The 15,080-nt window shown below is 37.0% G+C and overlaps 1 protein-coding gene across 2 annotated transcripts in view; it reads left to right on the top strand.

The window, feature by feature from the left end:
* Window positions 1-15,080, top strand: part of MOB1B (MOB kinase activator 1B) — a 61,338-nt gene that overhangs the window by 26,755 nt on the left and 19,503 nt on the right. For both annotated transcript variants that reach the window (XM_025887549.2, XM_073891769.1), the window contains exon 2: window positions 12,740-12,906. In XM_025887549.2, the coding sequence (XP_025743334.1) occupies window positions 12,740-12,906 (167 nt within the window). The remainder of the gene's footprint in view (window positions 1-12,739; window positions 12,907-15,080) is intronic.

The following is a 15,080-nucleotide window of genomic DNA, read 5'->3' on the forward strand; positions in this document are numbered from 1 at the left end:
TAACAATTATTGATCATTTATTGCATTAAGAGTAGCTTCTGAAAAAATACCCACATGAATAAGAGGTGTAGGACCAGCTCTTAAGCACATGGTAATAAGGGAGACAGACTGTAGCATATAATTTTTCAGTTTGGTAAATACAGAAATAGAAGACTGCACAGAGTACAGTATCACCAGGAGGAAGGCATGGTTAATTCTTTAGGGGTTGGTCAAGGGCAGTTTCTCTGGGAAGGTACTTGACTAAGTAGGTTTATGTGTGGATAATTGAGAGAATCAGTTATATCAGCCAACTTCTAATTTTCCATCTGTCAGTACCTTTAGTGATCCTTAAAATGGATAGAGACTAGAGATTTGGTAGAGATTTGGGGGCCCTTCTTGAGAAAATGAATAAAAACTTAAGAATACAAAATTCGGTAGCAAAGTAAATATTTTGAGTAAAAATACCACAATAAATTACATACTTAATAAAGCAAAGTCAATGAATATCACAAAATATAGAAAAATAACATTTTTAAAAATAAACTGCCTGATATACCTTAATATATTTTTACTTAACATTTTTTGGCTGCATACTTTCAGACCTCTTGTCAACACTTTGTAAAATAGGGTTACTGTTTTCTGTTGAGAGAATGGAAGGATTATTTCCTCTTTCTTCTAGCATGACTGATCAAAATGTGTTTATTATTATTATTATTAATAGCTTCCAAGAGTCAGAGTTATAACTCATTGCGAATATCATGTACTATTTTAAGATTGTTGTCATATTTGAGTATATCTCTACTAAGTTTCTCCCATAGGTGATGTATATTACAGTGTTCTTATGTTTCTGCCAGTATCCTGTGGAGCTCATATCTAGATGACTCTTGATCCTGTGCATTAGTGTAAATGACACCAGATAAGGCAGTGCTTGGGTGATAGGAATATTCCTGGTAGTCATTCCTATACCTAGACTGGTGGTAATTTAATCATACATGGAAGTGATTGAGAACTACATGTATCCTGTGAAACCTAAATACATCTCCCACCTCAACCTCCTTTTAGCGAAATACCCAGAACACTGCATTAACCAAGGATGGAGCAGGAGTTAGAGAAAGCAGTCTTACCACTTGCAATTAGCTTACTTTTGCAACTTTTTGTGAAAACATATGACCATGGGAACACATTGTTAGGACTCCTTCTTGCACTTGGAAGGGACCCTGCCATTGAGGATCCCTGAAGTTTAAACTGTTATGTCAGGGTAAATCCAATCCTACAGTCTCAAGCTGTAATTTTGTGCTTAGACCATTCCATTTGTTAATTGACTACCAAAAATGTTAGTTTAAAGGAAAATATGTATACCACCATACATATGTAGTAATGTAGTATGTGCTATGCTACTTATATCTGTTAAGACTGAACCTAATTTTATAAGCCCAGAATATGAATTTAGCAAACATTGCCAAAATATTTGCTTTACCTTACTATTTTTGGCCTGGAGTCCTTTATTGGTTTGGTTCAACAGACATTTATCGAAGATCTAACCTATGCCTTCTGCTAGGTTCTGGAGATGCAGTGTTGACTTAGAAGTAGTTCTTGCTTTGAGAAACTCATAGTACATTGTAAAATAGAGACGCATGATAGTGACCTATGTGAATACAGAGGAGGCTTCGTTAATCCAGTTTAGGCTATCAGGGAAGCCTCCTGAGGAAAATGATACCTGAATTAATTCTCTGGGGATGACTAGACATCCAGTGAAAAAAGAAAGTTCAGTTAAAAGTATATGAGATAAGGAGAGTAGGCTCTGATTTTAACTTCATATTTTTTTCCTAGTTAGGCTGGTTTTATTATAAGAATTTAATTTCCTAGCATTTAGACCACAAAACTGCTATATTTTGCATTGTACACCTATTGCTTTACTACTTTGTATTTGTAGGCAAATGATAGACAACAGGAATTGTAGGTGAGCCTTTGCTCTTAGTGTTAACTTGAGATCTATATCTGATATAAAAATTGTTCCAGGGGACAAATGGTGGCTCAGTTGGCAGAGCATATGACCTTGATCTTGGGGTCGTGAGTTTGAGCCCCATGTTGGGCATGGAGCCTACCGAAAAAAACAAAAAAAAAAGATTGTTCCATTACTGCCAGGACTGCAGACTTGGTCCTTTATTGCATCCTTTAAAATGGGTCATAGTATTGGATTAAATACCAGGGTAATTCTGCTGTTTTGCTTTGGAAAAAAAGAAAAAAAGAATCCTATTATTACAAGGAAGTGCTTATTAGCTTTTAAAGTATGATTAAATAACTTTAAACTATGGGAGGATATGGCAACCTCTTCAGTTATTAAAAAAAATATATATATGAATACGTCACAGAGATGAAAAGTATAGTGTAGAGGCTCCTGGGTGGCGTCTGCCTTCAGCTCAGGTCATGATCCCAGGGTCCTGGGGTCGAGCCCCACATTGGGCTCCCTGCTCGGCAGGGGGCCTGCTTTCCCTCTCCCGCTGCCCCCTGCTTGTGTTCCCTCTCTCCCTGTCAAATAAATAAAGTCTTAAAAAGAAGTACAGTGTAGAGAATATAGTCAATAATTTTGTAATAACATATGGTGAAAGATGGTGACTACACTTACTCTGAGCATTGAGTAACATGTAGAATTGTTGAATCCATATGTTGTACACCTGAAACTAATATAACAATGTATGTCAATTGTATTTCAATAATAAAAAAACTATAAAAACTAATTCTTCCCTTCCCTCCCCCTCAGTGGGAGGAGTAAGCTTGTTTAACATTGCTGAGATGTCTTGCTTTGATTGACCAGTTTTTAAACCAAGGTTTAAGTAGGGCAGGACTACAAAGGGCCCAAGATTGAAAATGAAATTTTGTTATCCGGATTAGGAATAACCCCGATCCATCTGCTACTTTCGTTGCAGTTAAAATCTTTTAGATTTGTTGTGCCAAATAAAGACAGAGGATCAGTTTTTTTTTTCTTTAATATTGGGACCAACTGCTCCTTGCAATAAGAACAGTTTTTTCTCCCCTTTCAACATCATTATTTAAAGTTAAATAAACATTTGTTAGGTGTCTGTTACATCCCAGGTTCTGTGTTAGGTACTAGGGATTCAAGGGTGACTAAGACATGATCTATATTCTTGACTAATTCACATTCTAGTGTAAAATGCAAACAAATAAGCAAGAGAGGGAATGATTTAACCCTTTATGGATTAGTGTAAGTGTGACAGTAGAATTGCTATGGTCTGAATGTGTATCCCCAAATTTATATGAACTCCTAATGCCCAATGTGATGGTATTAGGAGGTGAGGCCTCATGACTGGGGTTAGTGCCCTTATTCAAACAAACAAACAAAAAACCACAAAAAACAAAACAACCCACAGAGATCCCTGGCCCCTTCCACCATATGAAGACGCAGAGAGAAGTGGGCAGGCAGCAACCGCAGAAGAGGGCCTTCACCAGTACCTGACAGTGTTGGCTCCCTGTTCTTGTACTTTCAGCCCCTAAAACTGTGAGAACTAAACTTGTATTGTTTATTAGCCACTCAGTCTGTGATATTTTGGTACAGCAGCCTGAACAGACTAAGACAGGGATAAAATGAGGATTGGTGTTTTATTTATACATACTCATATACATATGTGTATACATGCATGTAAACGTGCATATACATATAGTCATTCATTCCCTGAACATTTTAAAGCTGTCAGTTCCTATACTGCGCATATGCTGTGTGACAGCTACCTTAAAACTAAGTTGCTTTAAATGTATTGTCATAATAGTCCTACATAATTGGTGATACTGATCTCCAGTGTACTATCTAAAAAAGAACAAACACAAAAATACATAAGGTATTATAGGTACTTTAAGCTACAGTGAAACACGAGAGAATAGACAGTTTTTCCTGGGCGGTTAGGAAAAAAATTTATAAAAGAAGTGATGTTTAAGCTCCCTAGATGTGTCTTGGTTGAAATACCAGTATATTTGGAATTATTGCCAGCTCAGTTGCTAGATGATGTTCATTCTGAGCTCTGCACAGGCAAAATTCAGTTTCTTCCCTTTAACAGTGCAGTAAATTGTATAGGATTCTGAAAATGGAGTCACTGCCTTGCATGGAAATCACCCAGATGTTTGCCTCTGGGCACTTCCTAAAATCTCTTGCGGTTTCAGTACCTATTTACTGACTGGAATAATGAACTTAGTGCTGGGCAAAGGAAACTGCTGCCAATATACGACTCAAAAGCTCAGAGGGTGATTGAAGATGAGTGATTAAACTTTAGTGTCTTCGCCTGTAGTTGAGATAATGCCTCAGATCACTTCACAGGTGTAGAAACTAATTGGCCTTTGTGTGTGAAGTGCTTTATTATTTTCTAAGGATTAGATTGTAAAATGTGGGGCATTAAATAGTGAATTGACCAACCCTCTACCTGTTCTTATATGAAGTCACTGAGTTATACTTTATAAAGTTGTAAATGTTGTGAACCTACTTTACACTGAGGGGCAACCCAGTTATCAGTTTAATATACTGGTAAAATATTCCCTAATAATGTGTTAAAGAGCAAGATGTTAAAATACGGAAGAAAAGTTCCCATGACTAAAGATGTTTGGGAAGCCCTGGACTAAGTCATAAACAATTTTCTTTACTACTCTAAGACTTCTCATAGCTTATAAAATACTCATTTAATAATACACTAGTGCATCTTTTGGCACTGTGCTAACCAGTGAAATTAGCAAAATTATCTGTTACCTTTAGTCTGATCTTTCCTCTGAGCCTGAGTTTTGTAAATACAGTTGCCTACCAAACATATCCATATGAATGTCTGATAGATACCTCAAATTAATATGTCCAAAACCCTCCATAAAGGGCCTATCTTCTACCTACTTGAGACTAAAAACTTAGGTATCCTTGATTCGTCACCACTTTCCACAAATCTTGAAATCCGATAGTGAGTCTTGTTGGTTCTACCTACAAATATTGGAATCTTTCTTCTTCTTTCCATCCCCACCATGAGAGTAGAGATCTTGTCTTTCTTGTTCAGTGCTGTGTCTCAGCGCTTAGAAGAGTGCTACTTAGAACATAGGTGATGGTCAGAGTATGTAATTTGGAAGTGCATGAAAGAAACTGACTTATTGAGGTGGTGAGAAGCATTTTTTTTTCTAAAATCTTATTTATGTGACAGAGAGAGATAGTGAGAGCAGGAACACAAGCAGGGGGAGTGGGAGAGGGAGAAGCAGGCTTCCTGCTGAGTGGGGAGCCCGATGTGGGACTCGATCCCAGGACCCTGAGATCATGACCTGAGCTGAAGGCAGACGCTTAACGACTGAGCCACCCAGGCATCCCAGCATTTTTTAATAATAAAGATTATTCTTTGAAAAATGTAAAAGATGGAACTATAATTCACACACCATAAAACTCGTCTTTTAAAGTGTACAGTTTAGTGGATTTTAGTGTATTTTTTTTAAGATTTTATTTATTTATTTGAGAGAGGGAATGAGATAGAGCATGAGAAGGGGGAGGGTCAGAGGGAGAAGCAGACTCCCCGCTGAGCAGGGAGCCCCATGCGGGACTGGATCCCGGGACTCCAGGATCATGACCTGAGCCGAAGGCAGTCGCCCAACCACCTGAGCCACCCAGGTGCCCCGGATTTTAGTGTATTAACAAAGTTGTGCAACCATCCTGGCTATCTAATTCCAGAACATTTCATCACACCCCAGAAGAAACCTTGTATCATTAGTAGTCACTCTTCCATTTCTTCCTCTCCAGCCCCTATTTTCTGTCTCTACGAATTTACCTATTCTGGACATTTCATATAAATGGAGTCATATGGTATGTGATACTACATATTTTGTGTCCGAGTTCTTTTCACTAGCATAGTATTATCAAGATTCACTCATGTTATAGCATGTATCAGTGGGCATGTCCTAGGCCAGGTTTTTTAGATTTTCTAATAAGATTTTATTTATTTGCCAGAGAGAGCACGAGAGAGCGTGAGAGTACAAGCAGGGGGGACCCACAGGCAGAGGGAGAAGCAGGCTCCCGGCGGAGCAAGGAGCCTGATACAGACTCGATCCCAAGACTCTGGGGATGACCTGAGCTGAAGGCAAAAGCTTAACGGACTGAGCCACCCAGGCATCCTTTTTTTTTTTTCTTTTTTTAAAGATAGACTTTTTCTGTCACTGTATCTCATCAACATTTGTTTAAATCTTTTTTTATTGAAGTATAATTGACATATAATATCCTCCTAGTTTCAGATGTATTCTCATCAGCTTTTTATTTTATTTTTTTTAAAAGATTTTATTTCTTTATTTGACAGAGAGAGACACAGCGAGAGGGAGCACAAGCAGGGGGAGTGGGAGAGGGAGAAGCAGGCTTCTCGCCGAGCAGGGAGCCTGATGCGGGGCTTGATCCCAGGACCCTGGGAACATGACCTGAGCCGAAGGCAGATGCTTAATGACTGAGCCACCCAGGGGCCCTCAGCTTTTTAATCTTACCAGAATTCCTCAATTTCTGGTCTACTGATAGCCTTCTTTCTTGCTTTCTAGCAATGTTAAGGACTTTTTACTTTCCTAACATTAATGGTAGCAGCAATAGTACCACTAATAACAGTGACTTAAAAAGAATGTTAGACATGGGGTGTCTGCGTGGCTCAGTCGGTTGAGAGTCCCACTCTTGGTTTTAGCTCAGGTCATGATCTTGGGGGTTCTGGGATGGAGCCCTGTGTTGGGCTCCATGCTCGGTGGGGAGTCTGCTTGAGATTCTCTCTCTCCCTCTGTCCCTTTCTCTCCCTTCCCCTGCTTGTGTGTGTGTGCTCTCTCTCTCTCTAAAATAAATAAATCTTTTTAAAAAAGAAAAGAATGTTAGGGTTAGGCAGAAATTTAAGTAGGTATGTTTGTTCAGATTGCTCACTTTCTTGGATGAAGATGATCTTTTTGATACTCATAGCTTTTAGCCTATAGCCTTTAGCTTTATTATTTTTAGAGCATGTTCTACTTGATTTTGGTAATTTCTAACTTTTTTTGCTGGCACATATCTGCCTTTCTGAAAGCATTATTATGTTCGACAACTTTGAGAGAAATTGCTCTCTGGCGGGATTTTATTTTTTCTTAATGGTAGTACTAAATATTCATATAAATTAGAAGAGATAGGAGGAGAAGAAATGGAATTAAGTAGTTTGAAATTGTTTTAAAAATGTGCCTGATACTCAGTTTGAATTAGTCTTGTGCTTTTTCATAAGTGGTTTAATTAAACTATGGTGATTTAGGAAGAAAATTGTTAGAAATAATTGGATAGAAGATAAAGATAAGTATCATGTAGTCTTTGGTAGTGGGTAAAAGAATGGGCTTTAAAGATTTAAATCCTAGATTTAAATTCTGGCTCCTTTATCTACCACTCTTACAATCTTGAGCAAATTATGTAAGTTCTTTAAGCCTCAGTTTTGTTATCCATAAAATAAAATAATAGCCTGTACATCATAGAGTTAAAAGGATTAAATGAGATGTTACATGTAAAATACTTCTGAGCACAAAGCCTGCAGCAAATGTTGGTTAATATATCATATATGTATAATATATATATGAAATAGATAATATATGTTATATAATACATTCATCATTACTATTCTGATGTAGGAGTTCTTAACCTGAAGTTCATTGAAACTATCAATTAACAACTGTTTATCAAGTACCTGGTCTTTAGTATTGGACTTAGACCTATGGAAATAACAGGTTGGTACCTAGAGGTGGTGCAAAGAGAACAAATATTAGTGGAGTTCTTACCACAGGGTTCAGTAGTAAGGTAGATATTATTATTCCCATTTTATAGATGAGGAAGCTGAGGCTTGGTAATGTTAAGAACCTTTTTAAGATAATTGTCATGTTCTTCAGTGTCAGTAAAACATACAGATAACCTTCTAACCCTTGCTAGTGGCCCTGTTTTGAGTTCTCTGCGTATCTCCCCCCTGCCTCATTTCCTTTAGCCTTAAGATTCTCTTGTCCAAATTTGAAAATATCAACTTCATTGATAGTTGGATTGGACAATAAAGGATTAAAATTAAGGGTAATAATGGATGTGACAGTGTTGAGATGGTAGGAAATGGTTTATGGGAATTAACCTAGGTGTCACTGTGGGAACTAATCTATTCTTTAGGTTCTCAAAGAGGAGATAAATAATGCTATTGAAACTTAGAAAGGGTAGATCAAATTGGATGACTAATTAAGTATAAGGGAGGTGGATTTAGGGTTTTCCCTTAGGAAAATCAACCTGTCTTGCTTTAGAAATTGATTGGCCTGACTTGTGTCAGGACAACCCTGATGTTTATAGCAGCAAACTATGGAAAGAGCCAAGATGTCCATTGACAGATGAATGGATAAAGAAGATGTGGTGTATATATACAATGGAATATTATGCAGCCATCAAAAGGAATGAGATCTTGCCATTTGCAACGACGTGGATGGAACTGGAGGGTATTATGCTGAGTGAAATAAGTCAATCAGAGAAAGACATGTATCATACGACCTCACTGATATGAGGGAATTCTTAATCTCAGGAAACAAACTGAGGGTTGCTGGAGTGGTGGGGGGTGGGAGGGATGGGGTGGCTGGGTGATAGACATTGGGGAAGGTATGTGCTATGGTGAGCGCTGTGAATTCTGTAGGACTGTTGAATCACAGACCTGTACCTCTGAAACAAATAATACATTGTATGTTAAAAAAAAAAAAAGATAGCAGGAAGGGAAAAACGAAGGGGGGGAAATTGGAGGGGGAGACAAACCATGAGAGAGACTCTGAGAAACAAACTGAGGGTTCTAGAGGGGAGGGGGGTGGGGGGATGGGTTCGCCTGGTGATGGGTATTAAAGAGGGCACGTACTGAATGGAGCACTGGATGTTAATATGCAAACAATGAATCATGGAACCCTGCATCAAAAACTAATGATGTAAAATGTATGGTGATTAACATAACATAATAAAAAATTTGAATATGAAAAAAAATTAATTGGCCTTCTGATGTGAATAAGAGGACTGACTGACCAGGACAAACAATCCTGAATCCTGGTTTATTTGGAAAGAAAAGACCTCAGGGTAATGCCATGAATTATCAGTTCAACTCCCTTATATGTAATGTATCATTCACATTTTAATCAGAAAGCCCCAAATTCTCATAAAGTTATACTGTGTTAGGAGCCATACAAGAATAATTAGCAGTTAGAATCCTTGTTGTCTAAGACTGAAAATGTGCATAGCTATTTTCATACATTGTTAATGGGATTGTAAAAGGGTACAGCTTATTTGGGGAAAAATAGCTTATATAAAATTTAAAAATGTGAATGTCCTTTAGCACAGCAATTTTATTTTTAGTAATTTATCCTTCATATATGCATGTGCAGGAGGATACTTACTTCAGTGTTGTTTGTAATAACAAATGACTGGAAACAACCTAAATGTTTATCATTAAGTGACTAAGACATATTATACATTTATATAAGGAAGTACTATTCAGTCTTAAAAAGAATAAGTTAGATCTAGTTCTGTCTTAATATACAACCATCTCCTGGATATGTTTACTGAAAAACATTATTTAGTATAGCATGCAACAGTTGTGTAAAAACAAAAACAGACCCAGGTGTTCTTTGCCTTGTTTAGACATAGACTCTTTGGAAGGATATACAAGATATTTCTTCTGAGATTCTTCTGACACACAGATTTCTTCTGAGGAGGGTGGGGTGGAAGGGCAGCATACTTTGTGTTATTGAAAATGTTTTTGAATATTTGCATCAAATGTCTTAAAATGCCATATGAGATATATGCATTTGGCCATACATTGTTATTATGAGATCTTGTACTCATCAATGAGGACTTTTGCATATATGCTTTCATATTTGTGCTTTTGAACTTGAGGACTCTGTCAGTTGGTCTTTTGACTTAGGAATGGGGAGCAGTACTGACCACCCCTTCCAGGGTAGCGTGGATCCTGGTAGAAGTTTCAGGTTGAAAAAGCTGAATGTGGTTTTTAAAAAGAATATTTAGAAAATATTGAAATGGTTAGGTTATTCTGCCTGAATAAAGCAGAAAGCTTAGAGAGAAAGAAAATTAAAGGACTTGAGAACATTTTGGAAGTTTGAATGTACATGGAAAAGAGGAATGGAGAAAGGAGTCAACAGTTTCCAAGGAACTAAAATCATTTTATAAATATTATCTCATCTCTTAAATTATAACCTTTTGTAAAAAGTTATTTTCCAGACTTTCAAAAAACAAAATAAAGAAATTGAAGCCCAGATGATAATTTGTGGTTTTCTAAGTAACATAAGAAGAAAATAGCAAAATGAGGAATAGAACCTTGTTTCTTGATTTCCAGTCTAGTCCCACAATTAGCATTAGATCATCTGAACCTTGTTATGGGAATAGCATGAAAAAACAGAACAAAAATTTTAAAACTTCTTATGTAAACTTGATGTGTAAAAGTAAGGTTATATTTTCCCCCTATCCAGTCTTAGGAGAAGAGGGTGGGAATAGTGGTTGAATCCAGCTTTGGATATTGCTCTACCATTTGCTTTGTTACTCTGTCATTCTGGTTCAGAAACAGGAAGGACAATGAAAAAAATTAGCATTTTATGTGCACAGCATTTTACAGTTTTAAAAACTTTTTCACATATATTTTCTCATTTTGCAGCAGATCTGTCATATAGGTAGTGGTGATGTTTTGTTATTTTTATTAGGCTTTCACTGTTTAAGAAAGAATGGACTCAAGAAGGTTGGGGTATTTGCCTGAGAAAACATAGCTGGCCCTCACAAAATCGAACTCAGATTTTTTTTTCTTTCTACTCAAGAATGAAGTCTTATGAGGTAGATTTACTTAGCTTTGTGGAAGACCAATTCTGGATGGCACATCAATCAAAAAACATTTGGAAGCCTAAAATTTTGTGGCTGAGTGATTCAATAAATAGATGGTTTTGGGGGGCAGGTGAGGCTCTGACCTTCCTCTTGAGTGCAGGCACAACTGATGTCCCTGTAGCTCATGTACTTTGCCAGCCCTTTTCAGAATAGCGTGTCCCATCCTCAGTTGCTGTATTAGTCTGAAGAGTGGCTAATTAAGGGGAGTGTACTTAACTTACACCCTGCCTGAAGACATGCACCAGATTAGTCACAGGAGAGTTATTTTTGTAATTAATCACACATAAATTAGTGAAATGTCTTTGTTGTTTCTCACACTAAATTTTGATAAACAAAGGGTGAGAAGAGCAGGAAAATGAAGTAAGTCTCAAGCTTAGTGTAGCCATAATGATCTTTTCTGTGTTTTTGTATTTTAGAGATGCTAGGAGAGAATTTGGTGTTAAATGCATTATCTGACTAAACTGAAGAAGAGTTTCTGTACTCTACTGTTGGTCCAGGGCCTGACTGTGTCTAATGTTTGACATTTGGATTTACTTTGAGAGCATTGGAAAACCACTGAGTGTTTTTTTTTTTTTTTTTTTTTAAACCACTGAGTGGTTTTAAGCAGAGGAGTAATGTCTGATCAGGGCTTTTAGAGATACCTTGACTGTTAAGTAGAGATACCTGGCAGGGAGAGGGGGCAGTGTTAGAGTTGAAGAACCTCAGTTTACTCCAGTTGAACACCTGAGACGAGACCGATTTAAAGGAGAATGCCATTGCCTTAGAAATGAAAAATACTTGTCATTTGATTGGATATTTGGGTTGATTGGTAGATGCTTAGTTTATCTCAGGATCCTCAGTACTTTTTGGAAAGCATATCAAGTGACTATAATATGTAAGCAACATTGAGAACTACCCTTTACCTTGGGGAAGACAGGAGAGATCATGGGATTACGCTTGGGAGAAGGGGTAGTGAGTGAAAAGCTATGGAGAGCTTGGAAAGTATAACTATTGTTCATCTATTCTTTTTGGAATTCCTCTTTCGTATGTATAAGCTCACATGTCTGAATGTTTTGGTGGTATGGATTTAGTAACATTAAACTTTACAGAGTTGCCACTTACCCAGCCTCCTCTAATTCATTCTTAACTGTTCCTTTTTTATATGAAGAGAAGAAAAGGGAAGTATTGAGAAGGGATGACTGGGATATAATACAGTTTGATAAGAATTTGATAGCATTAATAGAAAAATCTATCTCTTAAAAACTCTTAAAACCATTTCTAAGACTAGTTTCATTTGACCCATTTAAAAAATGCATGTGTGTATCCACACGAATTCAGAAATTTGAGCAAGTCAGCCATATTAATGTCTAGCTACTTACCTGCATATGTGAAATTCTGGATTAAGATTGCTGTTGCTTCCTATAATTGGGCAGAACATGTAGCTTCTCTTTCTCACTCTAGGGTTTTTATGTTTTATTGACATAAAACTATCTTTAATGAAGGAAATAAATTATTTGTATTAGAATGAGAGACTTAATAGGGGTGAAAAGGAATAAAATGACCGGAAACAAGTACTTTGTTCTTGTAGACTACAATTTATAATCCTGAATCATTAATTTATTGTGAAAAGCTGGATGAATTATAGCTAAAAATTATCTTTCTCCTAGGGAGTTGCAGTAGGGAATGTAGAGGTTTGTAGGAGTTTTGGGTATCAAACATAGTAGCTACAACAATTATTTTGCTGGGATTTAATGTATCCAATACAATTTAGGGCTATTTGTGGACTTTAGGATCACCTCAATGTTACTTTATTCAGTAGTACAATGTGGAATATTCTGTTGAAAGTCATGCCTTAAATATTGAGGTTCTTTTTTTCTTTTCTATTCATAGTGGTAGCCGCTCCTCTAAAACATTTAAACCAAAGAAGAACATCCCAGAGGGTTCTCACCAGTATGAACTCCTAAAGCATGCAGAAGCCACACTTGGTAGTGGCAATCTCCGGATGGCTGTCATGCTTCCTGAGGGGGAAGATCTAAATGAATGGGTTGCAGTGAACAGTAAGTAGCCTATCTGTTTCTAGGTAGACTCTAAATTAGGTTAGTAGCCTCATTGTAGATGAGTGTTTGGATGTTGTTTGTTCAAGGATCTAGTTATCAAACCTAATGCCACAGTTAAAGTGATACCTCAATCCACTTTAGCCTTTATGTTATTATATTTGTGAGTATGGAGTTTTTTGAAATTTTTATCTCCTGTTACAATGTAACACAAAGCATAGATTTACCATCTTCAGTAGAAAAAATTGTAATAATAACAGCATTTAATATTTATGGAACATTAATTCTATGTCTGGCCCTCAGTTACCCTTTCTGCATGGATTCTTTTTATTTCATCTTTATAGCCTCATGATGTAGGTTCTGTTGTTATTTCAGTTTAATATGGATAAGGAAGGTGAGACAGAAAGATTAGTAATTTGCCTAGGTCATACAGCTATCAAATGATAGAAACTGGGCTCAGATATAGAGCTTTAGAATTTTAGAAACTATACTTTTTTTTTTTTTAAGATTTTATTTATTTGACAGAGACACAGCGAGAGAGGGAACACAAGCAGGGGGAGTGGGAGAGGGAGAAGCAGGCCTCCCGCGGAGCAGGGAGCCCAATGCGGGGCTTGATCCCAGGACCCTGGGACCATGACCTGAGCCGAAGGCAGACGCTTAACGACTGAGCCACCCAGGCGACCCAAAACTACACTTTTTTTTTTAAGTTTTTAGTTTAATTCCAGTTAGTTAACGTACAGCATTGTATTAGTCTCAGGTGTACGATATAGTGATTCATGACTTCCATGCATCACCCAGTGTTCATCATGACAAGTAGAGACTACACTTTAGCCACTATACTAAATTGCCTCTTCCAGTAGCATACTCAGTTATTTGTTTACATTATGCTTTTTTTTTAAGGCAATTCAATAATGATTTTTGAAGTTAGTAAAATATGTTTGAGATACTCTTTTATTTTTGGGTAGACTTTTTAAAAAAAATTTAAATCCAGTGTAGTTAATATACAGTGTTATATTAGTTTCAGATATACGATAGTGTTTCACCAATTCTATACATTACTCAGTGCTCATCAAGATAAGTGTACTCTTAATGCCCTTCACCTGTTTCACCCATTTCCCCCCCAGCCCCCACCGCCTCCCCTCTGGCTACCACTAGTTCTCTATAGTTAAGAGTCTGATTTTTGGTTTGTCTCTTTTCTTTGTTTCATTTCTTAAATTCCATATAGGAGTGAAACCATATGGTATTTGTCGTTTTTGACTGGCTTATTTCACTTAGCATTATACTCTCTAGATCCATCTATGTTGTTGCAGGTAGCAAGATTTCATTCTTTTTTGTGGCTGAGTAATACTTGTGTGTGTGTGTGTGTGTGTGTGTGTGTGTGTGTGAGAGAGAGAGAGAGAGAGAGAGATCTTCTTTATCCATTCATCTGTTAATGGACACTTACTTGGCTTGCTTCCATATTTTGGCTGTTATAAATAATGCTGCAGTAAACATAGGGGTGCATATATCTTTTCGAATTTAGTGTTTTTGTTTTCTTTGGGTAAATAACCAGTAGTGGAATTACTGGATCATATGGTAATTCTATTTTTAGTTTTTTGAGGACCCTCTATACTGTCTTCCAGTGGCTACATCAGTTTGCATTCCCACCAGCACTGCCTGAAGGTTCCTTTTCTTCACATCCTCTCCAACACCTGTTTCTTGTGTTGTTGATTTTAGCCATTCTGACAAGGTGTGAGTTGATATCTTGTAGTTTTGATTTGCATTTCCCTGATGGTAAGTGATGATGAACATCTTTTCATGTGTCTGTTGGCCATCTGTATATCTTCTTTGGAGAAATGTCTGTTCATGTCTTCTGCCACATTTTTAATTGGATTATTTGTTTTTTGGGTGTTTTTTAATTCTTTATATATTTTGGATATTAACCCTTTATCAGACAGGCCATTTGCAAGTATGTTCTCCCATTCAGTAGGTTGCCTGTTAGCTTTGTTGGTTGTTTTCTTTGCTATGTAGAAGCTGTTTATTTTGATGTAGTTCCAATAGTTTAATTTTTCTTTTATTTCCCTTGCCTCAGGAGACATATTTAGAAAAATGTGGCTCTCTTCTGTGTCAGAGACATTACTGCCTGTGCTCTCTTCTAGGGTTTTTATGGTTTTGTGTCTCACATTTAGGTCTTTAAT

This window comes from Callorhinus ursinus, unplaced genomic scaffold, assembly GCF_003265705.2.
Source record: "Callorhinus ursinus isolate GAN/ISIS: 27379988/994484 unplaced genomic scaffold, GSC_fseal_2.0 scaffold4, whole genome shotgun sequence".
NCBI lineage: Eukaryota > Metazoa > Chordata > Mammalia > Carnivora > Otariidae > Callorhinus > Callorhinus ursinus.